Source organism: Anomalospiza imberbis, chromosome 7 (genome assembly GCF_031753505.1).
Source record: "Anomalospiza imberbis isolate Cuckoo-Finch-1a 21T00152 chromosome 7, ASM3175350v1, whole genome shotgun sequence".
Taxonomy (NCBI): domain Eukaryota; kingdom Metazoa; phylum Chordata; class Aves; order Passeriformes; family Viduidae; genus Anomalospiza; species Anomalospiza imberbis.
Genome location: NC_089687.1, coordinates 16,925,705 through 16,953,030, shown reverse-complemented (window position 1 = coordinate 16,953,030; position 27,326 = coordinate 16,925,705). Strand labels below are relative to the sequence as shown.

Here is a 27,326-nt window from a genome sequence, read left to right as displayed (position 1 = left end):
CTGACAGTGGCCGCGTATCATCTCTTTTAACTTCTGAAATAATCATAAGCCCCGCAGCCGAAGTGCCCTAATGTATTTGCCGCGATGTTTACGGGTTCTTTAGTAAATAAATATTTTATCTGGGAGTCGTAATGCCGGAGATTATCAGCAAAACAGCGTGGAAGGCGTCCACCTCCCCATCCGTCTCCGGATTCCTTTCCTCTCGGTGCCTGCTCTCCCTCAGTGACTCGGTCCCGCGGGCAGCTCTCGGGAGGGGCAGATGTCTGGCAGCACCCTTGCCAGGGGCCGCGGCCCGCCCTGGCCGCGGGGTCGATCGGAGCCGAGAAACCCAAAGCACGACGGTGCTGCGGCAGGAGCCGCCGGCACCCTCTGCCCAGGGGGGTCTCCGCGGGAGCCGCGGCCCGGGCTGCGCTCCCAGGCGGGCGGGGACTCCCAGTGGCCGGAGGGAGCGGCCGGCGGGTCCCGCGCTGTGCGCGGCCAAGCCTCGGGCTATTGAAAGCGGGACCCTCCAAGGCGCAAAGCTGTGCCTGAAGAGTTCAGGGAGCCCGCTCGCCACCCCGCCTTTGCCAAGCACCAGTCTCCATTTCTCTTCCTAGGGAAGCCTGCCTTAGAGTTTAAAAGCACGGGGTTTGTTTTTCGTGGGTTTGGGTTTTTTTGACCCGGCAGGAGCTCTCCTGTTCCATTTTTTTTAGTGTTGTCCCCTTAGTGGTTTGGACTTCAGGTATTTTCCGGACCACATGTCTTCCCAGGTGACATCAGCAGCCAGCTTCAAATTTCACTGACAGATAATGCAGCCTGAACCACCACATAATAAAACCGAACCACCGCATAACTGCCTGAAGCCAGACTGAAACTTTGCAAACTCAAATCCAGCGAAGACTAGAACCAGGATGACTTGACAGAATGTGCATTTCAATGCTCTCAAATCCCGTGGCTATTTATTTTTCTGTTGCTTAACCGTGAGCTACTTTGGTTATTTGGTATTTCATAGATGCCGACGTACACACAATCTCTGCAAGAAAATTATTCTAATAAGACAATTTATGAAGCAAAAACCAAGCAGTTTACTGTTCTACTCGAGTGGTTCAGTGCATGCAATTTTCCATACACCACCTTCTTTCAGTGTTAAGAAAACGGTTTCATTATTATCAGTTCTAACTAATGTTTCCGACACTTGTTTCACCAGCGCTCACCCTTCCCTTTCCCTGTTTGCAACAACAGAATGGTAATGGAGTTTTACAGGCAGGAGATGGACCGAAATGCAGACAAACCCTCGGAAATGCTGCCCTGAATTACAGAGCTACAGCCATATAGATGCAGAGCTGCAATGAATTCAGTGGTATACTGCCAATCACATGGAAGTGCTAATATATGCCAAAAATCTTCAGTGCACAACTCCTAAACTGGTATAATAGGGGGGATATGCAATGGCAGGTGGTGTTACAGAATCGTCATAGAATGGAGTGAGGTTTGCTAATACAATATGCCCGTCCTTCACGCTGACAGGTGACAAGGGGTCATGCTGCTAATGAAGGTCTGCTCCATTGCGGCTGGAGGCTCAGAAGGTGGCTGCTTGAAAATCTCTTTCTTCCTCCAACATCATATATGGGCTGCTGCTTTTCAGGTTACGGCATACACACAATTCTTCCAAATCCTCTGTGTAGCTCCTAAAGCACTGGACAAAAATAAGGAAGGATGCCCCAAAAACCTGCCTTTTTATTATTCATGTAACATCTTGGTAAATGGAAAATTGTGTCTCCAAGTTAAACTGAGGAGTGAATAGAAAGCAGGGTACCACAGCACAAGCTTATACTACGGGAGATCTGCGTCTCCAACAGACTCTCTTCAGCTACCCTCTGCAAGATGTACATTTGTCAAAATTAATTTAGAATATGTAAGACTCACTGGTTTGTCTCCCTGCTTACACCAGCCTCTCACGCATGTATACACTGCAGCACTGCGCTAGCTCCTCTCCTGTTCTGCAGTGCCATGTTACCCACGACCTGCCAAACTCTGTCTCCCTCGTGGTGTTACACGTGTGTGTGGGAGTAGAGAGCGGCAGGGATGCAGAGCCCCCCTGGCAGACGAGCCCCAGGGCAGGTCCCTCCATCAGCTCCTGCCCCATCTCACCCTGGGCGTGCGCATCCGGCAATGCGAGGCCTGAATGCAGCCCTCCTCAACCACCCGCAGGTTTGCAGTGGGAATCTCCAGAAAGAACTTCCATTTAACTACATGCAGGCAAATGAGGTTTGGTATGTCTCCATTTTCCCAGTCTGATATTCCACTGCCTACTGTGGGGGCAGAGGGAAGGCCATAAGGAGGGCAGCTGCAAAAATCTGCATGTTTCCCTCTGAAGTAAGTGCACGCTAAATATACTTTGAGAGAGAGTTAGTCTAAAATAGTAAATTAAAAGGCCTCAATAAGAAATTTCAAACAAAAGAAAAATCTTTGAATGGTAAAGTGTAAGTAAATAGGGCCATAAGCCAGAAAATAAGACAATTTCAGGGTTATTTCCTTAAGTATGCAAATAAGAAGTCAATTTTTAAAAAAATTATCTTCAACAAGAGATGCAGATAGTTTTGAAATATTTGCCTGCCACTACTGTTGCTGTTTACTAAAAAAAAAAAAATCCAAACCAACAGTAAAGAGAAAAAGAAAACTTCTGCCCAGACAAAAGAATCAAATCAGCCTAAGCAACATCCAACACTTGAAAAAAAATTCCAATCCAAAAATCCCTGCCCAAAACCCAGAGTCACTCCCCAAACCCAGATACTTGGCTCTGCCTGCTTCAAACTAAGCAAACCACTTGCCTTCCTGCAAGTGTTTCCCTCTCCAGTCAGTAGAAATGGTTTTTAAATGTCATATTCTAGTTGGGACTCTTTCCACATACTTATATATATGAACATTTCATGTATGTTCTCATAGGAGGGTGGGTTCATGAAACCTGGAACAGCCTCTGTCACTTTAATGTTTATTCTCAGAATACTGCTATTTATGACACCACTTGTGAGAGTTCTGTGATTCAGTTATCAGCAACTGAATTAATTTCCTTAAGGTCAGTTGTCTTCCATAGATATTAGGGTTTGAATAATATTCAAAGAAAACTGACAGAGGAATTTTCAGCATTTTTGGTTTTGTACATGCTCAGAATTCAGCACTATGATTTTTTTTGTTCTAATCCCCATGTGAGAGTAACCAGTAATCAATGGGAGCCAAATTCCAGTAGAGAATTTTTGCTTTCCTAGCAATTAGTATCTCAGTAGTTTTACAGTGGGGGGAAACAAATGTTTACTAACACTTTTTCTTGTTTGTTAATTCCCGCTGTCCTTTCTCAAAAAACATTGTCCAGAACTTAAGACAGATTTGTAAATGTATTTTTATTATGTTGCAACAATCAAAATATATATGTACTACTGATTTCCCCCCCCCAAATATTAAATGAAAATGTACTCCATTTTTTCCCACATTGTGTTCTTGAATGCTTTGGAATCTGTGAGGACCCTGACAAAAAGAAACTGAAGCAAATGCACAATTAGAGACTGAGAGGTGTTATAGTGCTGCACTTACATTGCAAATGAAGTCAGATGTCTCAGTTTAATCAAATAGAGCCTCAACAACCTCTGTTTTATATTAGAAACAATAAACAAGTATACACAGAAAGTATCACCAACGGTAAATCAGTTATTTAAATACAACTGTATCCAACATAGCAGCTAAACACTGGACAATGTTTGAGGTCATCAGCACATCCACATGCTCTTCTAAATGACGTTTAGGGTCCTGAAATACAAAGGATGCCATGAGAGGAATGACTGAAACACATCTCTGAAAGATTTCATTTACTTCAAGTCTATTCAAGATGTCTGTGAGTTAATGAACACAGGCCAGTAATGCTCCTAAATTTTCCATTCTAGGAACACCTAGCAAATGACTGAATTTCCATGAACAAAATTTTATTAATTCATACTAACAGTTAAGCTGAGGATAGGCTTGGGAAGTAAATTTCTATCCAGCATATCAAGAGTAACCGTGGCAGATGTGAGTTAGTTTAAAGGACAACACAAAACATGTGAATTTTACTATACATCTCACTAAGGCCAATATTTTAATCTTAGTTCTGGTACACTGCAATTTGTTTTCAGATCTTTGCAAATGTGTGCTCTCATCTTGCAGAGATTCAAGCATCATCTAACACAGTCTTTGAATAGTTGTGTTGACTGCAAGAAAATTAGTGTATCTATACCCATAAAAACATGAAACATGAACAATGCCCTGTCAAATGCTCTTAGGAATTGAATGTTAAGCCTGAGCAATTTTCTGAAAATACATATTTTTACACACTATTACTCAACTGATGTAGGCATTTGTGGGCATCTGCATGCAACAATGAGATTATTTTTGGTTGAAAATCATACCCATGCACTTCTTCAGTTTCACCACTGATACGAAATAATTAATCTCCAAATAATGCAAAAATATCAGGCATACCTCAAAAAGATGTCTACAGTTTATTATAGTATTATTGTAGTAATTCTTGTGTGTAAAGAAATTAAAATATGGAAGACAATCATACATGGGAATTGTAATTCCTTTAAAGATGGAATTATGTCAAAATGTAATGAACCCATCTAAATTTATATAGAAGAGTGCTACTGAATCTGTGTATGCTGCCCTTCTTAAATAACTCCTTTTCAAAGATCAGACATTTCTCCAATATTCTTTCAGTTCCTAACAAATTATACACCTAATAACATCATACCCCTATTGTGAGTGGCTGTTTGTTTACAAAGCTTTTTATCTAAGTTGCATAAAAAACTCCACTTGAAAATTACTCCACTAAACCATTTTTTTTTCATTTAAAGGAAACTTAAAAATTTTATCAGGAAAAAAATTCTTTTATTTTTGAAGAATCATATCAAAATAGAGTTTTTTTCACATATGTGTAACAACTAGTGAAGCTCAAGTTCTCTTTGAGATGACATCATAACCCTTAAAATACAACCCTTCTTACATATTTTATATGTATATATTTATGTATGTGTAGGTGTGCATAAACTCCATTGTTCTGAATGCTACAGAAATACATGAGTGACTGAACAATAGTGCAGATGTGTTATGACATTGCTGCTAGAAGCTGACACATAAGAGCAATCCAGAATCTTTTAAATTCTTCTACTGCTACTAGCAATAAAATAAGCACTGGTTCTTTACGGACACACTAGATATTTTAAAAGCTATTTCTTGTTTTCATTGCCCTTCTTGAACACAAGCTCTTACAAATTTCCTTTGCTCTCCCCTCTTGCTCACAAGAGCACATTTCCTCAATCTTTATGTTGAAATCAAATGTAGATATAGTTTTTTGCTGAGTCTTTAAAAAGACATTATATCCTAACATTGCAAAGGAATGGTAATGAATTGAGTGGGTATTTTCGGTTTCAGCTGTGGTCCCAGTTTTCCTCAAACACCAATACAAAGGAACTCAGCTTACCTGCCAAGTGTGTCTGAGAGCTAAGCACTGACAGTGTGCTCATGAACTGAAGACTGGGGTGAGCTGGCTCTTTACATGATAATGTACAAACACACCCCCCTCACCTCTGCTTCCATGATCACCATTTTCTAAATGTCTCCACAGTCTGGGTCTCTCTGAGACAGACTTGGATATCTTTATGTCTCTTAGAAGAAGTTAAAACAAATGAAGAAGGAAAAACTACTAAATTTCAACCCTGTTCCTCAGCATGTAATAAAAACACATATAGAACATGGCTTGCAGATATTCTGCCAATTACCTACAGTCAAAGGCCCTGTTCCTTGCACAACCTCCAACAAAAACAAATTTATTATTTGAAGCATTGAGAATATCATGCATGTAGAACTAAAATCACCTCTGCACATGTAAAAAATTAGTATTTAGAATGAACGAAGCATATAATTCCACCTCACTCTAATTCATCACACCTCACCTGCTTGCCAACATTTTTTATTGCCAGCTGTTCAGGTGTCATCTTATCTTCTTCTTCAACAGCCTGTGAAAGAAACACAGAAAAGGTCAGTGTTTCAGATTTCATTTACTTCTCCCCCAAGCCACAGATTCGCAAAATACAATTCTGTTCCTTAAAAAAAAAAAAAAAAGATAAAAAAAATCAAACAGCAACACATTTCAGAAAGTCAAAAGGAAAGGTACTTCAGCTTTTCAGCAGACGTGGTTTTAATTACTGAGTGTTAGTGCAAAAGATCAAGGCAAATACTTATGAATGGTTTTATTGTCACGTATTTACCAAAATGTTAGTAAGCAAAAATCTTAAATGAGCAGTATCAATAGTTAAAGATAGTTAAATAGTTAAAAACAGTTAAAATAATAAAATAGAACCAAACCCAGCATTACTATACTGTTTCAACTATTGGAGATTTGATCTCAATTCATTTTTGTACTGTTTAAAGTCATTTATTTTAATATATTTTGATACTGTTATGTTGCCTTCAAATACAATGTCCTCATAAAGTTCATCCACTAACTTAACTAGTGAATGTAATACTGAATTTTGGTTGTAAGGACTTCTAAGGAGTTAAAAAAATAACACTTGTTAAGAATTACTGACATGATTACTACTCATAGAATGCTTTTTGAGATCTAGTATTTGTAAGAAATATTTCTAAGTGTGTCAGTATTAAAACAGGACAAGCAGCTGTGATTCCTCTTACTTACAACAACAATAACAAATTTCTTATCTAAACAGAACATTGAACTGGGCTCTGGAATGCGTTCTAAATACTTACAGCCTATCTACTAGACTGATACAGATAAATAACGTTTACTCTGCCACAGTGATCAAACAGTCCTTGACTGAAGGATTGAAAAATTTGACTAACTGCTCATTTTGATCTACAGAAATCTTATATTCTTGTCACTAAGTAAAAATACAAAATCGCTATAATTACTCACATTTCAAAGCAAAGCATGTAACTAAACACTTGGACAAAAGTTTAGGGTAAAAAATCTGGTGGCAGTGCCTGAGAAGCTGATCAGAAAACAGAAACCATACGTAGGTGATTAGTACGAACTACAGTCATTCTGAACTAAGCAATTCCACCTGAAATTAGGTAACTAATTACTTCACTTCATAAACACAGCTACATTTATCCCTATATCATTATGGACTATGAATACCTTGTTATAATTCTTAGCTAATTCTAACATCTCCTTGACTACTGTTTCATTGAGTTTGCAATGTTCACTGTAGTCCTGAAGTGTCAAACCTTCCATCCAACTCTTCTTATGCAAATTTAGCAGCATCTGCAAGACAAAACCTCTTTAGAGCATTCACCTGAAATACTTTCAGAATACTATGAAGATCTCTTTGACAGGTAACCAATTTATAGTAAGAACATAAAGAAAAATGATCTTACAATGTCAGTGTTTAAATATAGGAAATGCAATGATAAACTACTCTACTAGAGTAGAAGATAGATTTGTGTACCTTTTAAAGATCAAACTTCTTGAATCCTAAAGATGAAAATGAGGCATGAAAATATGGGTCACATTTACTTTGACAGTAATATGTAGATTTGATTTCTGGGATTTGTTACTTTTGCTGCAGGTTAAGAATGCACAATTGCCTTGTAGTAGGGCTAAGAGAAAATTGAATACTTTAGCCGCCATATAGTTGAATAGTTGAAGCTTTTGGCCTCTGATGAAGTTGAAAAATATTTTAATGCTTGGATTAAATTCATAAAGTAGTTACACAGGCTTCACTGATTAACTGATCTGTATGGAAGCAACTGACAGTTAAGATAAAAGAGACTTTGAAAGTGACCAAAGCATGACTTGTGTGTCTTTGCCTCATACAGAATAAGCAAGCATAAAAACCATAGGATAAAATGCACAGAGATTTGATGGTGATAAATGCAGGCACTATTACTTGTATTTGAAAGGTTTTACTCGACACTTTCACGTCATCTTGATAGAGCAAAGGAACAATAGCAATTTCTTTATTTTCAATTATAAAGGAAGTGTATTTTGTAGATTTCCTGCACACTTGATGACTATAGGGAGGACCCCTTCAGCAAACGGTTTCAGCTTGCCTTCCATCTGTGAACATTCACTAGACATGTCTGAGAACTGGTCATCCCTGTATTTGCTATCACCTGAATTCATTCTACCTGTTTCATTCTATGTAGAGCTTACAAAGCAACCTGGCTTTGGAACATGTGAACTGAGTAGAAAGTTTGTGTCATAATTTGTGTTAGCAAGATCTTAGCTGCTGACAGAAGGAGTCGTAGGCAAACTGCATATGGACAGTTTAGCTAGGCTATCTTGATTTTAAAATTAAGGTTTGGTGTGATGAGCTCCTAATCTAATACATGAAGCATGTACTCTTCTTACTACAGATGGAGATAACAGATCACCACCATCACAAGGTGGGGGTTGAGATACGTATGAAACTGCCTCATGAAAGATGTGAAGAGAGAGTTGTTGCCTCACAGATCAAAGTCTTCCTAACTTGGTCAAGATTATTCTCCTACTTGCAAAGGTAATAACTCACTTATATAAAGCCATTGACAAAAATACACACTTGGAACTTAAGACAACACTGGATTTGGCAAATTGTTGCATTTTACTGGAAACAATAATGCCCTGGATGCCTCACCGACACTTCTTGACAGAGCTGGTTTTGTTCAATCAGTTACTCTTTTCAGTAACACTGAGGTCTTGGAAGTCTGATACTGCACTAAAAATGGTTGTGCATTTCACACATTCTTTCCAGCTCCTTAATTTGCACACGTATTCCTCCACTATTTGAAACTGGGTTCTTTTCTTATTACTTGTAACTCAGAAAGTCTGAATTCAGTGAAAAAACTTTTCTGACCATTTCATCATAAGCTTTGAGATCAATTTATAACCCTAACAAGGCCATGAAAATGCACAGACATATCAAGAGAACATACACAGAGGATAGAATCTGGCTTTTCAAGAATTAACTTCTGTAGATGATATGTAAGCTTTTTTCTTCCTTTTTGTTTTCCTGGTTGGGACTCTCAAGCTAGATTTTGCACGTAACCTGATGTTTGATGCAAAAATAGCAAAAGACATTTGTTGTCAGTAACTCCATAATACTTCTTCTTGTAAATGCAGGACATCACTACTTCCTGATATTCAGTGATGTCTTGGGAAGTTGCAATCATACCGACTGGAAGTACCTTCTGTCAAAGTGATTACAGCAAATAAAAACCCAACATCCCTTGGTTATACATTCCATTTTGGAAAACACAGTTAAAAATTCTCCTAGCTTCAGGAATTCCAGCCTGTGAAAAATGAAGGTAGCTAGTATGTCTCTCAGATTCATCATTGAAAACTTGAAACTTTGTACAAGCTTAGGTACAGAGATCAGCACGACAACTTTCCATAAGGTGGACAAAAATGTTACCAAACTATTTATATGGTCATTAGAATGTGGTTTTGGAAAGTTTCATCACAATGATTGTTCATTCAAGTGCTTTCTGGAAGAGAAGCCACCTATTCCAGGAGAGTTAAAACAAATACTGAAATAGCCGTTGAAATCAGAGTATTGCCACAAAATTTAAATAGTTTGTATAATGCTTGTGGTACTCTGAATTAAAGCTGAAACAATTACCTTCTGTTCTAGTTCATTCTTCCTGTAGTTGATGGTGATGGAATAGTAATGTCTGTTTAGTCCATGGATTAATGCCTGCAAAATTTAGGGGAGAAACTGAATTAAAATCACCCACCACTGAAATGAAGAAATATCAGAAGGAGAAAGCTCATTTCAATATAAACATCTTTAAACACCACTCAAATACAGGGAAAAACACCAAGAAAAAAATGCAGAGACTACAAGGAGATATGAAGCAAATATACCTGGTTCTTTCTCTTTTTGTGTTCATTAACTGACAGTTATGTTTTCTATTTCTAAACCACAGATTTTTTTTTTCACACAGTAGCAACTATAATAAGAAAAAATGGTAACTGCCTTCAAACATTTGACCGATACATATGCACAAACATATTTCTCTCAAATCCTTTCTCTCTCAATAAATTTGGTTATCATTCCTATTAAAATATTCTGTTACAAACAAAAGACTACCTATTTATTTATAACCACTGTCAACATTCCCAAGTTCATTCTCCAGGGTACAACAAGAAGAGGGATTAACTGAAGCAAGCAACAACCTCAGTTAGACAATGTGTATCAAATTACCTTGGATATTGAAACTAATTTTATTTTTAACTGTACATGAAGAAAAAAACAAACCACCTTTTTCACTATAATTATGCCCTCTGCAAATACAATCTGATCAACTGAGATTTAACTTTAGTTAATCGCTCTTTAGTTAATTAACTTTAGCTGTATGCACGTATTTTCTATTTTGCTCACTTGCATTAGATATTTCCTTTTACATTTATGACTTAAGGGTGAGTTGTATTAATATTTGGGGAGGTAAAATTCTATGATCAATCCTCATCACAACTAATAGAGTCTATTTTCAAACAGAATTTTATATATGAAGTATATATTTACAAACAAGATACAATAAATCATACATAAAGCATGCTGAATTAGTGATAAATCTTCTGTTTAAAGCATTCCATCTATTAAAGTTTAAATATATATTTAGAGCTAGCTATAAAAAATGAATGTGTATTTGCATCCTATGCAACTTAATTTTTCAGCATTACAAAATTATCTGTAGGAAAGCTGAAAATGTTTTCATACATATATTTTAAACAGATTTCTATTGCAAACACATATACAAGGATAAAAATCTACTCAAAAAGTTATGAGAATTAGCACTTATATAAAACTATTACTTGTGCAACTCATTTTAATTAAGCTTGTAAAATACAGGCTTTATTATCAATAACAGAATTTATAGCTGAAACTATTAATGGTAAGTAATTTCCACTTCCATTTTCTTATCTCACTCAAAATGACTGCATATGAGGTTTTGGTGTTTGTGTATAAACTCATGTGTAGATATTTAGGAAGTTTTCTCAAGTTCTTAAAGTTTGACAAACAGGTTTGCCTTCTCCCACTGTCCTCTCCCTTTCCTCCCCCTTTCCAAAAACTACCCTTTAAAAGATTGGGAAATGCAAAAGGTAAACAACCGTAAAAAAGCTGTTGGTAAAGGAACTCAAGAAAAGCACACACACACAAAAAGGGAATGAAGCCAAGGTGTGTACTACTTTATTCTTCTTCTTCTTGAGATTTTAAGTAATGTCTTATAATTCCTGTGACTAGCCCAGCTGAAATCAGTATTAGCTTGCTTCTGTCCTCAACTGGGTCAGAATTTTATTCAAGGCTTAAAATAAAAGTAAAACAACACTGCAAGAGCTCTTGCAGTTTCAGAAACAGAGTACCATTTAAAATTATGATTTTTATCATAACAGTGACATTTGCAACAGCTCATTGCCAGCTTGCAAAAAATCAACACAAACAAAAACTACCCATTTTAATAACAGAAACCCAAAATCCCATGGCCAAAATATGACACGCTGTAGTGACAGTGATCTTAAAATAATGAAGCTGAACAATACTGCAGGGGTTTCCAAGGGAAAGCATTACACATGGTCTAGAAAAGCTCAGTTAAAAAAGCCCTGAAACATGCAAGCATGGGCTTGCCTACATCCAATCAAGAGTATTTGCTTATTTCATACTCATTATTGTTCGCAGTTTTGACCAATTTAAAAATCAAAAGTAAAACACAGCCTCCTGAAGCAGTCTTTAATTTAAAGATGCTTTTTTGCTAGCATTTTTATTAACACCAAAGAGTTTCAATGTAGTAGTAAGAAAAAAACAACTTATCTTTTGGCAGATAAGGGTGTGGTGGTCTAGGACCCCCCAAAGGATGGCTCTTAGAGCACAAATTCCGCCATTATTTCAGTTCTGCTCTGACTAGTGGATGGTCTTTTTCTTGGATGTTTACCTAGCAAAATATTACTTCTATTGTTCAAGTAATGGAACCAAAAGCAGGAACTGGGCTTCATGGTTTCAAGGCCACACGCCTTTAGAACACATAGTAAGGGGGGAAAGTTTTTTAAAAGAAAAATCAGTGAGGCAGAAGAACGACAGGGATAAAAACATTAATCACTCCAGAGGATACTTGTTTCAGGATAGAAGCTATTTCTCAAAATAAAGGCTTGCTTCAGTGAAGACCAAAACTTTTGTCTTTTTAGTGAAAGTCCACTTCAGAAATCAAACTTTGAATATTTACGTTTCACAAATGTGTATTAAAAGGAAATACTACAGCAGAAGCCAATCCAGCATCCATTTTATCCATTGAAGATCCTCCTCCACCATTTTTTCAGCAAATTACTGCATTACATAAAAATCAAGGATTAATTATTTAAGACACAAGGATTAATCTAGATTACATAATAAGCAAGAACCTCTATAAACTTATAGTAAAAAGAAAGGAGAGAACTTTTTCCATAATTTATTTGTGAGCAACTTAACTTGAAGAAAGATGAGATGTTGATAAGCAGCAGTTTTTCAGTAGGACTGAAAACAGCACTTCTCTTGCATCACATGTTATGTCATCAATTGACACTTTATAAAGTTTGCCTTTCCATAAATTTATACTTGAATCTTTGCTGTACACATTAAATACATGCATTCACTCTTAAGTAGCTAATTTAGGGCTCTGTTTTAAACCCCTCACATATACATGTCCATTGATGAATCACATCAATTATAAATGCATGTGGGAAAATGCAATAGAGAGAACAATAATTTGTAACCTACTGTTTTAAGTACCTTTCCCCAAAATTGATGAATAAATCTTGCAATTTACAGGACTAGTAGCACTAGGTTTACCTGGATAGATGGCTTGTTTAGGTGACCCAGATTTGAAGTTGTTTGTCTTGGTTCATGTCCTAAGACCATCATATTAGCATTGATCAATCTGAAGGCATCAATAACAACCTGTAAAAACAAGATGTCAAGTCAATTCTTTTTAGAAAATGCAACTAATAGAGCCAAGCAACAGTGGACAAGGCACAATCAACTCTCATCTGTTTTTGGCCTTTATCCAGAAAATCATTTAATTATAATATTAATAAAAAAGAACCTCCTGCTGGCTATGTGATCAGCACACTACACTACCTTGTATTGTAAGGTGACACCAATTATTACCTTTTCCATGGAACTGTAAGTTTTATATACATTATATCACCATATAATATTGAATTTTATGTACACTTACTCTAAGCCTCAAAACTATGCATATGTTTGTCACCTAAATCTTATCCAATCAAAATGAATGACAGAGAGAGACTAAAACTGAAAGTGAGCACAAGCTAAGGGACCAAGTCTAAAGCCCAGTCCTGTCACATCAATTATACTACCACAATACTTGAAATGACAACAAAATTATAGCCAGCAAGGAACTTGCCCCATGTATTCCCTTCTAGTCAGATGCTTTTTGCTTCTTGTGACTACGAAAGGGTCTATAAACTGTCTGATGGATTAAAAAGTCCTTGTCAGTGTCATGCTCAGGAGTAAAAAATAGAGTAAAAGAAAACCAAGGTCATTTATGATTTAAAGGTACATGCTAGGCAGTGTTCAGTGCTATTTTATTGCAAATAATGTAAGCCCATCACTGATTTTTACTCTGTCCTGTGCTAAATTTGTCTATGAAATTTTTTGCAAAGAGAAATTCATGGTCCCACACAATAAAACCCCCACCCCTGTTCAAAACATATAGGATCTGAAACAGACCTAAGAATGTACCAGCAATACACTCAAACCCACTCTTACTGTGTCCTGACCAGCACAGGCTTGTAACTGCAAGAAAAATTCTTGGTTCCAGTCTTTTCACTGGACCAGTGCAGGTACAGCCTTGCACGTCCACTAAAGCAGTACCAGGCAGACTTCGTAGGCATCTTGTCTGTGTATGTTTGGAGAGTTATTAACTTACATCTCCTTTTAACAGCTTTTCTATAATAATTTTTATTCTTTTCTTCTCTGTACTACGAGTTGGACAGCAACAGATGCATTTACACGGCTGGTTTGGTATTTTGAGGAATTAGACTTGAACTTTGTTTATGTTGAAAAAACAAGAAATCCACCAATGTCCCTGAAGTCTGCAGAGAAAGTGACAGTCTCCCACCTTGTTCCAACATTTTTCTCTCCATTTACACAAATAATAATAACTAAATAATGTGCAGTGTTTAGGATTACAAGAAAAAATATTGAGGTCCTTCATGTGGAAATGAAGTTAATTGGCAAGTATTTATAACAAAAAAAATCATTAGGTGTAAACAGAAAAAAACCCCACAAACTTATCACCAGTTGTGATTTACTTTTGAGACCCAAGTGAGACAGTGGTGTTGACTGAGGGCCACTATGGGCTATTGCTTGGTCTCTCAGCTGCTGGCCAGATCCACCTGCATATGCCATGTTTCCAAATTGCATGCAGAAAACCTTCCAAAAAAGATCTTATTTATTAACAATGTTCAGTTGTGACCCAATTAAAATTAGTTACTAGTGGTATTTTTTTTCAACAAAAAAAAACACAATTCAGATTTAGAATGCAGCAGAAGTATGCTATCTGATATCAATGCTACAAAAAAAAAAAAAAAGGAATTACATTTAGAATAATTCTCAAAAATATCTAAAACAGTTACTATATATCTATACATTCCTTTTCATAAGAAGTAATTGGGGTTTTTTCATATTTTACCTTTTTTCTCTAACTCAGAACACTTTTGACAAGCTTTTTTTAATGTATCTTTGAATTCCATTTTAACCAGATGCACTAATTTATCAACACCTGGAAATGCCCAACCATAACAAACAGGCAGTATAAATTACAAAGTCAAGCAAAGCAAGGCAAAAAAAAAAAAAAAAAAAAAAAAAAAAAAAAAAGCACACCGCTGGTTCTCCAGAGACTAGCTAGATAATGGAAAAAAAACTGAGCAAGCAAAAATTTACCCAGAGGAGCAAGAAAAATGAACTTGGCAGCATACTAGAAAGGCAAGGAGTTGCTTTATAGCTTACCAACAGTCCTGCTTCTAGACCTGAATTTAACTGAGCACTTTACCATACAACGTTGAGCTTATCCAGAAAGAATGGCATTGTCCAGCATGGATTTGTTTTGGGGCTTGAGCCATGGAAAATAAAAAAATTCTTAAACTTTTTTTTTTTTACAAGGAAATTCAACATTTTGCTTAGAGTTTTCAGATTAGTTAAATTTCACATTAAAATATGAACAAGTTCCTGAATTATTTAGGAGTGGTACTGAATATTGCTCAAATATCTTAATTCTAACCAGAAGTAACTTTTGGTATGTTTTGGCCACGAGCTGCATGGGAATACACTGCACTTTCTATGTCCTCCTGAAGGAATGACATGCAAGTATTTTCTAAGTAGAACAAATATAAATCTAACAGAAAGTAGTATGAAAAACTGAAATCACAAGTACAAAATATTATGCTTTTTAAAAGGATAAAATTATAATTCCTACCATCTCAGAGGGGTAAAGTAGATGTGCAAATGCTATTTTTCATCTTAGTTGCACTCTGATGACCAATGGTAACTAAATACTTTAACTACACTAAGATTAAAGGAATTTGCTGCTATCACTATAGCAACCATCTTAAAGAAACTAACATGCTCAGCAACCTGGAGGCTAAATTTAGACCTAATACACAATAAAAACATAAATACAACAATAAATATTCATTTCTATGAAATATAGTTGCTTTTTTCATAGTGAGCATAAACCAGTCCTGCCTTTAGAGGATTACATAAAAATAAATAGACTCATTAATGTCCAGTGTACTAATGAGCAATGGGTGAAGTAGGTGTTAATTATGCCACAGTAAGATCCAAGAAAAAAGCCCCAGTGAGCACTTGGAGGTGTGTACAAGTTGATGTCTCCTCTCTATGCTTGTGTATTTTGAAGTACAGAATGATGCAGACTGATGACAGAAACATGGTCACCCCCTTATTCCACGACGGAAACTTTAGACACAGTATTTTGAACAAAGAACTTCTAAGGATTAATTAAACCCAGCACAAACCACCACTCCGTTGCTTAGATTTTTGTTGTAAAAAGTCAGTATTTCCCAACCAAAACATTAAAGCTTTTCTTGTACTTAAATTACTAATATAATATAATATAATATAATATAATATAATATGTACTCTTCAAGTAAAAATTTTTTTCCAAGCTTCATGCTAAATTCCTTTCCTAAAAAGACATTAAGAAGTTAACCAGAAGTCTATGCTATTGGGATGTTTTCCAGAAATTTGAAGGTAATTTTTTTTAAAATGCATTTCCATAGTGCAACTATTTCACCACTCTGACCATTTAATTTTTCCTTGTGTAAGTGTCTCCAGACTTTTCAGAGGTCATTTCAACAGCAGACAGCTTATAACAAAACCATTAGCAGTTTGGCTAGCTTAAGGAAACCTCTTACTTTCCTTTTTTGTTTATTATCACTGCATGAATCTGCAGCATATGAGAGTTTATAATTTCTCAGGCTTGTTAAATTCATGTTAAAGGTCTGTTTTCTTGTTGAATAAATTTTGTTCATATAATGCTGCCTATTTCATATACTGAGTCTTTAATAGCACCTTTGGTCTATGCGCAACTCACAGATCAAAACAGAGGACTAAAATAGGGGTTGATGATGCTATTTACATGTGTGATTCCTGCTGTCTTCTTGTTAGTAGCTTTAATATAATAGAAGACCTTGTCTGTTTTGTAATTAACACATCTTTACTGGAGAGATATTTGGAAGTGATTGCTGTGAATATACTGGTTAGTAAAATAAACACAATCACACACCACTTTCTGTTATCAGACAAATTTGTGAATTGTACACATTATACTCCAGATCAACAAACTGTGATATAACAGCCAAGTAGAAGACACATTTATATAACCCTTTATTTTTCTGAAAATATGTATTCAATCTGACCTTGCAAATATAATTAGCTTGTGGGATGTGTGGATTTCAGTACCATGGATGCTTTACTAATTGCAGTTCTTGGAAATAGATACTAAATATTTGGAAGCTGCCAATACAAAATAAAAACTGCATCTTTTTGTACATCTGTCTTAGCTTCAAAATGCATAATAATCTAAAAAACAATAACTATACAGCATTTTTTTAGCATTTGCTGGGGGTCAACAGCCCACACTAGAGCCCATAGAATGTATTTTTAGGAAGAAAATTTACAATTATGTCCTGTGTAACTTTCAGGACAGCTATAATTAATATGATAAAAATTTACTCACAATCTAAGATGAGCACTGGACACCTCAACTGCTAGCTAGACAAAAAATCTGGCCTCTCCACACAGTTATTAAAAATAATGGCTTGATGAAAATTTAGGGAATTTAGTAGCCAGACTTTTCTCCTGAAAGTGTGAATGCTATCACTCTTTAGTTTCTTACTATCAGATATTGATAATACTTGAATATTATCAGTTTCTCTAAAACAGTCTTCATAACTTTGTGGGGTATTAAAAAAAAGGATTAATTCAAGAGTACTTCACACACTCGATTCTTAAATCCCTCCAGTGTTAAATTTCCAAACAATAGTGAATGAAATAGTTCTGTTTTTCAAGTCCCACTATATTTTAGTGGTAAACTTCAGTTAGGCGTAAGTCGGCCTTTATTGTTTAAATTAAAAAAAATCTAACATCAATATTTTTCCAGTGAAGAATCTATGGCATATGGTGACTATCTTTAAAAATGCATTGTATCCCTGGAACGTAAAGAGTGATGTATTGTTTATGCCATATGTTTATGAACAAACACACCAGTGCTTAAAGACAACTGCAAAGGATAGAGTGTGGTTCTGCCAGGTGTGGCAAAAGAAGTAATGTCCCATCTAAAATTTCTTTTATCACCTGCAACTGACCTGTTATCAACTGCTTAGTTTGTTTCTAGATTCTTTAAAAATGAAATGGAACACGTGACCAGAGAAGTGCAGCTCAGGTTTATGACCATTTCGTTATTTATGCTGCCATGCACTGTTAGACAACTACAAGTGAAGAACATCTTCTGTCCCCTGCAAGCCCACAACATAAAAAATTCAAAGAAATCGTACTTTTTATGCCATTTCCAATGAAAAGCACTAAGAACTGAAACTGACTCATGCCAAATGCATATCACTGAATTGCTGTGATTGTGAGTTTGAAGTTTGCAAGATGGAAATTATTTATAAAATGTCAATTTTAGCTCTGGAAAACATATTCCTAGGAGTATGTGCATTTTCCTTCTCTATCCTTGGAGAATTATTTACTTGTGGTCAAATCTGCTGTACAACTTCAATATCCATACTGGAAGGGGAAGAGAACTACAGCATAATACATTTATCTTGACAAGTGAGGGCATGCATCCATAACTCCCATGTAGCTGAGCCACAAGTTTTAAAGCTATATGCTTTAATGAAGATAAATGGACTATTCTACATCCACCACAGCAAAAGAAAATTAAACATTTAATACTTTTCAATTAAGTCTTGGAACTTCCTGTTTTAGGGAAGGGCATGAACTCAAGTAACCTATGTAAATGGTTTAGTAGGTAAACATACATTACTTAATTAAATCACAAGTCCAAAGGACATTACAGAACAAATTTTGGAACATTAGGATTGACACTAACAATTTCAGCACTCCATTAAAAAAAACAGGAGGTAAAATATGCAAAATATGTTAATCTGAATATGTATAACCAGTCTAGAAAATGTAACAAAACAGTGGTGCACTGGCAGTAACAAAACTATCTAGTTTATGCCTAGGTTTACACAGACTGAACTGAAAACACCAAGTGGCCCACACTGTGATGCACACAATTAATCTCCCAGAAATATGATTCTCCAAGCAAAAGAACATCAATCTTTACTGAATCACCAGTGATCAAAGCCAGCACAAACATACAACTTACTCTCCAAACCAGGCTCCTATTGAAAATCAGCTCCTGCCTAAATCAAACCACAGTGTTTCTGTCCAGTCAATGGCAAGAAATAGCACAGTACTGTGACAGTATCTAAATGTACTACCCACTGTGCATCATGTCCAGAAATGTACTCTTGATAGCAATCAAAATTACATGCTGCGAAGTTATGTTATCCATTTTAGAATTTTTCCATTTACAACTGAAAAGTTCTAACAATGGAAGTTGTTCCAGGTAAAAAGATTCTGACAAAATTGTAAGCAACAGGTTTTAAAATACCTTTTCTTCTAAATGTTATCTGCATAATGATTCAAAATAAATAGACATGTCTCCCAAGTAGTGACAATACAGAAAATTCACTGTTCTGTTTAGTTGTTTTTAATTACTGATTTCAACTGTGTTACTTATTTTTAACTGTACCCTAAAGACTGTTGAATTCATTTGTGTCTAGGGAAGACTAAGTCAAACTAAAGATCAAGACAAGTGCATGAAGTGGGGAGGAGGAGTTGGATATATTAAAAAAGTCTTGTTAGGTGGCTTCAATCCGCTTACACTTCTCACAAACTTAATTCTTAATGGGCCATTTTAAATTTCAGGCATTCCACTAGTGTCTCCACACATCTCGTTTCAAGGATTGCTCTTTTTCTGCCTTCTTAAAAAATAAAGCCTCTTTAAACCCTGTGGTTAATTCAAACAAAGAAGGGAAAAAGACAAGTTCAAAGGAAAAATAATAGCACTTTGATATAACATTGGAGGTTTAAAACCATGCAATATTTTTAAAAAACTGGTTTAAAATATGCTCAGCTGAAGAAAATCTTGAAGCTAGATAATGGTAATTCCAATATTCAGGAAATTAATTGTTAAATCACTGTCTGCCACTGGTTTCAGTGTTTTAGACTAACAAGTAATTACCAAATTATGAAACCATTCACAGACATATTTGTTTTGATAAATTGAGAAGATTTGCAGCACAAAAATGGAAGTCACCAATCTGAAATAGTGTAATACACAGGCAATTTAATCTAAACTGGAACATAAAAGTAGCAAAAGAGATCAAAACTACTTGTAAATCTCTATTTTTATGGTCATCACGCAGCAAAATGACCATGTATTACTCTGAAGAGAAAAAAAACTGAAACCAGGTATTAACAAACCCATAATGCTCATATACATTACTAATTATGCACAGGTTGTCAATTAGATTTACAAGTACCAATGGACAAAAAAAGGGGAAAGAGGTTGCTAAAACAAGTCCTCTAGCTCTCCTCAGGTTTTTCATTTGTATAAGGAGGATAAAACAAGGATGTACCTTTCTCTCCCTCCAGCACAATAAGAGTAATTTTTTTCATACTTCAAAAATTACTAAAATAACAAATGATAAAGTTCAGCACACTTTTTACTCCTTTTTGAATAAAATTCTAAAGATCTCATTAACCGAACAAAAGAAAGCAATTTTCAACTACCAATAAAAAGAAACTGCATGCACAAAATGGTTTCAGACTACAGCCCACATTCTGACTCTTTGAAGTAAAAAACCTTCCAATTCCAGAAGAGGTTGCTTGGACCACAGAACAAGATTCTTCAATGTTGTATGAGGCAGGAGACAGTAGTAATAAACTGAAAAAAGCAGCTGCTGTCTATAAGCATTCAAAGGGAAAAAACCAAGTGCAAGAAAAATTAAATATTGGAACAGGAATTGGCATGAGGCTGTTGAGTCTCAAGACTCAAGTGGACATAACACTAATTAAGCTGATCTGAACTCAATGTTGAAAATGTGCTCACCACAAAGTTGGGCCAGATGATCTACAGAGATCATTCTCAACTAGAATTGCTTTGATTTACCAGGCTACCCAAATGTACATATTTATTTTCTTTTACCATCTGAATGAGTTTAAGGTAAGGATAAAGTACCACAGCAAAATCCTCTTATGAACGTGCCAGGATCTGGCTTAAGCACAAGATTAAGATGCATAGCATATTTGTTTTTATCTGTCTGAGGTGACTGAAACAGAATTTACCAAAAAGTTATTGCAAAGACAACTACTTTCCTCACCAAACAATTTAAAAAAGAATTTTGCCATAAACCAACAGATCTTCCTACAAATACTTCAGACAGTGCTTTGCTAGAAAAAAATATGGCTTAACAGAAATGAAAGTTTGCTGTATGAGTAAGAGATTTTGCTACCAATCCTGCTAAACACCACACGTGCCAACAAGTTTCTCAGATGTACAAAATGGACTTCTGACAATTCTGGATGTTTTATTGATCCTTATGCAAGCAATTATTAATAAAGGGAAACCAGTTAACTCTCTCAGAAGAACAAAACATTTTAAATGGCGACTTTGTTATAATAAAGATCCAAAGTTTAAAAGAAGTCAAAAAAGAAAACATCACCTTTTTTTTTTTAATACTAATTTAAAAATACAGTGAGTGCAACGCAGTAAGTTAATGCTTTTGGAGTTAAAGCTACTATGTTACAGTGGGTTTAGTATAGTTATATTTTCCTTAAGAGGTGATGAACAGCTGCTAAGTTAAGGTCCAAAAAAACACATTTATTTTTAACATTTGGCAAAGGTTTATGGTTCTCTGTACAGACATTTCAAAGTGTATGTTGGAAATAAATACGAAATGTCAATATTTAGCTTTATTCCAGATCTTTAATGAAATTACTGCTTCTGTGAAATATTCTAAATATGTATTATAGCTCCCATTGCACAGATTGGAAAACTGGAGGGGATAAAAGAAAAGTTTATTAGTAAGTATAAAATGAAACAACAGCTAGCCAGGTTGCCCCACTGGCCATATTTCAGCATGTTTACTTTGACTTCATTCAAAGAAATCAAGCTAAAAAAAAAAGTCAAAACAAAGCTTTTCCTCTCTGGGTTCTGAGACCACTGACCTTCAGTTAAAACTCACTGCCCTGTTGTGAATTTATTTTACAGACAACTAGAGCACTTCTAGCCTAAATATTGCAAAATATGGTACACAGTCATGAAAAAACTTAATTTGTGTGCAAGAATATGTATGTAGAGTAGTAAGATCAGTATTTGGAATTACTTGTCCTTCACGTGTCCTACTATATTTATGCAAAAATATCCCAATCCTAAAGTGGTCATTAAAGCAGCTGGCATTTAATCCACAGGTCTATATGAGGGGCTTATTTTTATATAAGGATTTTACATGACTTTTTATTTTTGCTCATTGGCTTTAAGACATAAAATGACTGGTTTGGTTTTCTTAATTGATACGGATTACAAGTATATTTATTTTTAAACTGCAATCATACATCCCTGTGCTATGCAGAAAACGTATGGAGACAAGGCAGTTAACAAAGAAGTTAATAAGTTTTCATTTTCTATGGTTACAGGGCAAAATGATTTTTAATGTTTTAGCTAGTCAAGGTGAACCTGAGGTTCCTCATCAGAATTCACTGCAACTTCCTGACACATGAAAATAACCTCTGCCCCAGCTATTCTTCACTAGCACAACCACGAGTGCTTCAGTGACCATAAACTATGGCAATTTATATGGGCATGGACCTGCCCTGAGGCAGCTTTAAAATTAGCTAATGTGCTATTTTGGGCTTTGCTTTTAAATACATTTAATTTCAGACAAAACATGCCATATTAAAATCTTCTATGCCACATGTTCACTATATTTTTTTGCCAGACAGTCCTGCTAGTATAAGGTATAATGAGCAATGATCTTGGACTCACGTAGCTAAAGCTCACCAGTATAATGGTTACTACACCAGCAAAATTACCTCTGCAAGTGGCTCTCCATGCTGGCAATGCAGATACTTTCCTGAAACAGGCTGAGCTCAAGCTCTGTAGCACACAAAGAGGCTCTGGGTGCCATGATAAATTAGCCAGGCACATGAAGCACTGGAACCTCACCTAAGAAATCCCCTTCAACAATAATATATCTGCTCTTCTCTCAGTTCATCTAAAATCCAAACACTTTTTCGTGTAAGTGATCTTGCCAACAAGGATCATAAAACTCAAACACATTCCACATCTTCCAAATCAAGAAGTTAATTACAAGTGGTATTCATAATTTGGGAGATTCTTTTTATTTCTAAGCTTTAAAGGATGCACTTGCCAGAAACATGACAGATGTAAATTTTTTTTAACATGAAACCTGAGAATGTAATTTAATCTGACTGTAACAGCTAAAAATGTGTATGAAAAACAAACATTACAAGACTTCCAGTAATCTCAAGTACTGGCAGCAATGCCATAAGAGCATCTGTAACTGAGAAATGCTTAGATGGACAAAAATTTATTCACATTCAAAATAAATATGCCAAAGATTACTTTATTGAAGATTTCAAAGATCTCAAAGCTAGACATCTATGTCAAACAACAGTGGCAATAAAATTATTATAAAAAGATGCACTTAGTAAGCAAGTGTGCAGTATGACTTATTCAGAGGCTTTTCTTCTTAGTGGATTTAATAGCTATTGAGGTCTGAATTAATTACTAGTAATAGTCTTGATAATTATTTTTTGACAAAACAAAAAGAATCCTATTTCAACATTTCTATTGGAGTGGGAAAATAAAAGTTCTAGGAAAAAAGAGTTAGGAATAATTAAGTGTTCTACTGCATCTTATCCCCCCCCCACCCAAGACTACCTGTATTTTCTTCTACTCTTTAAGCAATTTTAAAAGGAACAAAATTTATACAGATGTCTAATACCTTCCAAACAACCAGAAGCTAATAATTTTTCAATTGCCTGTTACATAAATGTATTTGCAATAAAATTCAGAATTTAAAAAAAAAAAAAACTGAAACAGCAACTGTAGCTTCAGAACATTCTGCTATGAAATTAAGTGAACTCATAGTGTTTGGTATCTTTAATAAGATCTGCCTCACAGGAAATATGATACAACAGTTTTATAGAAGATGAACACTTCTGAAATATTTATAAATTTACATGAATATCATCCATATATACCATGACGCATTTCAATAATTATTCTACAATACAATGGGAGTGCATGCTCAAACAAAACACCTCAGCAGTATTTTAAAGCAGTAAACCACCTAGCCAATTTCTGTACGTTCTGTAGTTTTTCTAATCCACTCTCCCTGTGGTTGAGCAAAATCGAATTGCCTCTCACATTTGCAGACAGCTCTGTGAAGGTGATAATAGAGCTGCTCCCTGCTGTCATGAGGCAGGAAATAGGAAAATGGCATATGGGGCTAGAAAGAAATAAAAAGAGAACTAAACAAGAACAAAAGAGATTTCAACAAAGGACAACTATAACCCAATATGCTTTGCAAGTTAAAATCTCTTTTCATAATAATTTAACGTACTTAATCATTTATCTGCACACTTCTCAAAAATTCAAATGCCTGATATCAACTTCTCAGTAAAGTTTTATTGTCCAAAACATTTGGAATAGAAATTTTAATAAAAATCATCATATGCAATGCCTGCAAACCAAGGAATTCTTAGTACCCATGTTAAGGGGCTGAACCTGTTCCAATCTGTTCATAATTGATCTCAGAATCTGTAGCTAAAATTTAATATATAAAACAACATATACTTGGATTATTAGTTGTAAACCTGTTGAGTGACACCTGAATAGCAAAATATTAAGAGAGGATAATGACTGGTTATGTGTACTGACAATATCAAAGACTTCCAGCCTGCTTAAGGACTACTTATGTAAGGTGCAGAACAAACTGGAAGTGATCTTTTCATTTACAATGAGATTTTGGTTTTATTTTTATTTGTAATACAGTATGGGCCTCCAAAAATCAAGTATTTACATATATTTGCAGTGCTTCTGTATTAAATCTTACTAAAGTACCTCGAAAATAAAAAGCAAACCTACTATACCTTTCCTTTTACACTCTGAATGGGATCCACCACCACAGCAACAGCTCTTTCTGATAAGGCTTCAAAGCTCTGCTGAGTATTGATATCTACACCAGACAACCAACAGCCAAAGCCAGGATGACTATGATACCAACCAACTACCATCTCAGGTCTGAAACAAAAAGGACATGGAGATTTTTAAAAATATAAACACTTATCACAAGAAGAAACAGGAATATATCAGGGCATAAATGACGATGAGCTGTGAAAAAAACACCATTAGTAATATTTAAATTACTCACCACAGTATGGTGAAAACATGGACATGAATATATGTGACAAAAGAGGGCTATCATTAAGGGATACACATTAGCAGTGGTAGATCATGCTTTCAGTTTTTCACCCTGCTACCACACCTTCCCTGAACCAGTTTTTACCCTTTCAGCACTTGAGTAAATATCTACTCTTTAACTCCTTGGCGTCGAAGGTTGAATTTTCACGGCAGAAAGTCCATTTCAGACATGGACAACGGGAACCAACGGTGGGAAAGGATTAAATATCAATTAAACCAGCAGTAGAACTAGGAACTCAGTCAAAAAGCAATTTGCACTGTTCTGTTCAGCTGCTGAGCCTTTTGCTAACATTAATTTTGAAGTTTTTCCCACAGTAAAAGAATTTCAGCAAGCAGACGACAACTGTTGAGAGGTAGGAGTGAAATAAAAATTTGTTTAAATACTAGGATCTTTTGCAAAATTATTTTCCATTTCTTTTCATTAAAATTGCTCATGAATAAGCCATAACTTCAAAAATTTAAAAAAATATTTAAAGGGTTAAATAAAAAAATCAATCTTTTAAGCAGGTGCTGTGTAGTAACCGCCTATGCTAAACTGAGCAGCATTCTAATCTTTCTGGGTGATAATCAAAGCTGTAGGTTTAACAGGAGTGACAATCTCCTGACAATTGAAATGCATGACAGGGACTGAATTACATGCTATGCTACTCACCTAATTTTGGGGGCAATTATTTATTTTTAAACATTATTAATAGCCCTTAGATGATAAGTTCTGCAGAAAGCCAGCCGTTTCTTCCAAAAACTGTGGAGGGAGTACTTGTGACTGTGAGACCTCTTTACAGTGACTTACCTTCCCGTCTGTTTCAGCATATCCAACATTTTTGCTTGAAATACAGGATCAACTGCCTCCACACTGACACCCTGAATCAAAATACAGACAAAAATCATAGTCGCTGTACACGAAGCAATATTATTAAAAGACAGACAAAAATCATAGTAGCTGTACATGAGGCAATATTATCTTTTAACTTGTAACTTCACACAAACAAAAATATTCATAAGCATATGTTTAAAAAGGCAAGCTGAATACTTTAGTACTACATGACAGAACACCCTTAAACACAAAATATAATTTTTAGAAATGTATTTCAATGTTAATTTTTAAATGCCGAAAGATTATTTTGAATTGCTATTTAAGTGATCTTTACTATGAGTAAACATGATTAAATAGGCATAGGAATTCACCTTTTTCTCCTCTGTTTGGTCTGCAAACAGTGGCCTGCTGTTTGTCCCAAGTTCAGCTGTACACGTTTTATTCAATATATATATCACATATTGAATTTTGCAGATTTTTATATTATGCACATGAATAAACTCAGGACAAAAGAATTTGAAAATTTCATGGAGTGCAACTCTGAGTTACAAAGGAATCATCCCATGCCTGTTTTAAGAACATTTCACTCCAGTTACACAAAATAAAGCATCATAAATTCCAATTATGTCTCTTGACTCTTTACCTCTTTAAACTGTTCATAAAATGGATATTCTTACTCAAAATTTAAATACATTTTTGTTTTCAAACCACAGAACTACCATTTAAGAGACACGCAACTAAGATTTGTCAAAGAGAGGAAGTTTGAAGTATATAGCACCATCACAATTAAGGGCATGATTCATTTCTAATCAAACGTTTTACATTTTGAATATTTCTGCTGGCTCATAGTATATGAGTTCTGAAAGTTATCAATTTGTAAGTCTTATAAGTCATGTAATACACTATATTTATACGTAAAAAAGGACATAATATCTGCGTATATTGATACACACACTGAAGTACTAGCCTTCGCTCAAAAAGAAGTTTTGACTACATTTCTTTAGAAATTATTTTAACCATTTAGACTTGTTTAACCATTAGATTTGTTTGGATTATAACTCACAGCTTACACCTTCAGATTGCTTCAATGAGGTAAAGCATAAAAAGCTTTTAAAAAATAAATTTACCCTAAGGAAAAAAACAAACAAGCAAATAAAATTATTAAGGTCCAGATGCAGAGAACTCACCGTTCCGGACTGTGGCATTGCAAACACATCAATCACTCTCACGGTATAATCATCAACAAACTCCCCAAGCATCAGACCCATAACTTCCATAGGGACACCAGCACGACCATGCTTCAACATCTGGAATTATGACCAAATGACACCATGTGTTAAACAGAAAGCTCAAGTTTTTTCAGCCTTTGTTGATCTCTAGCTAATTTGCAACTTGTAGGACTTTT

At 35.4% G+C, this 27,326-nt stretch overlaps 1 protein-coding gene across 5 annotated transcripts in view; it reads right to left on the bottom strand.

Annotated features, from left to right (window-relative positions):
- Positions 1 to 3,358: 3,358 nt before the first annotated feature.
- PSMD14 (proteasome 26S subunit, non-ATPase 14) overlaps positions 3,359 to 27,326 on the bottom strand; it is a 46,638-nt gene continuing 22,670 nt past the window's right edge. For all 5 annotated transcript variants that reach the window (XM_068195653.1, XM_068195651.1, XM_068195655.1 and 2 more), the window contains 8 exons: positions 27,109 to 27,228; positions 25,898 to 25,968; positions 24,777 to 24,927; positions 12,831 to 12,938; positions 9,630 to 9,704; positions 7,166 to 7,291; positions 5,961 to 6,023; positions 3,359 to 3,780 (listed from right to left, as the gene is read on the bottom strand). In XM_068195653.1, the coding sequence (XP_068051754.1) occupies positions 3,682 to 3,780; positions 5,961 to 6,023; positions 7,166 to 7,291; positions 9,630 to 9,704; positions 12,831 to 12,938; positions 24,777 to 24,927; positions 25,898 to 25,968; positions 27,109 to 27,228 (813 nt within the window). In that variant the 3' untranslated portion in view covers positions 3,359 to 3,681. The remainder of the gene's footprint in view (positions 3,781 to 5,960; positions 6,024 to 7,165; positions 7,292 to 9,629; positions 9,705 to 12,830; positions 12,939 to 24,776; positions 24,928 to 25,897; positions 25,969 to 27,108; positions 27,229 to 27,326) is intronic.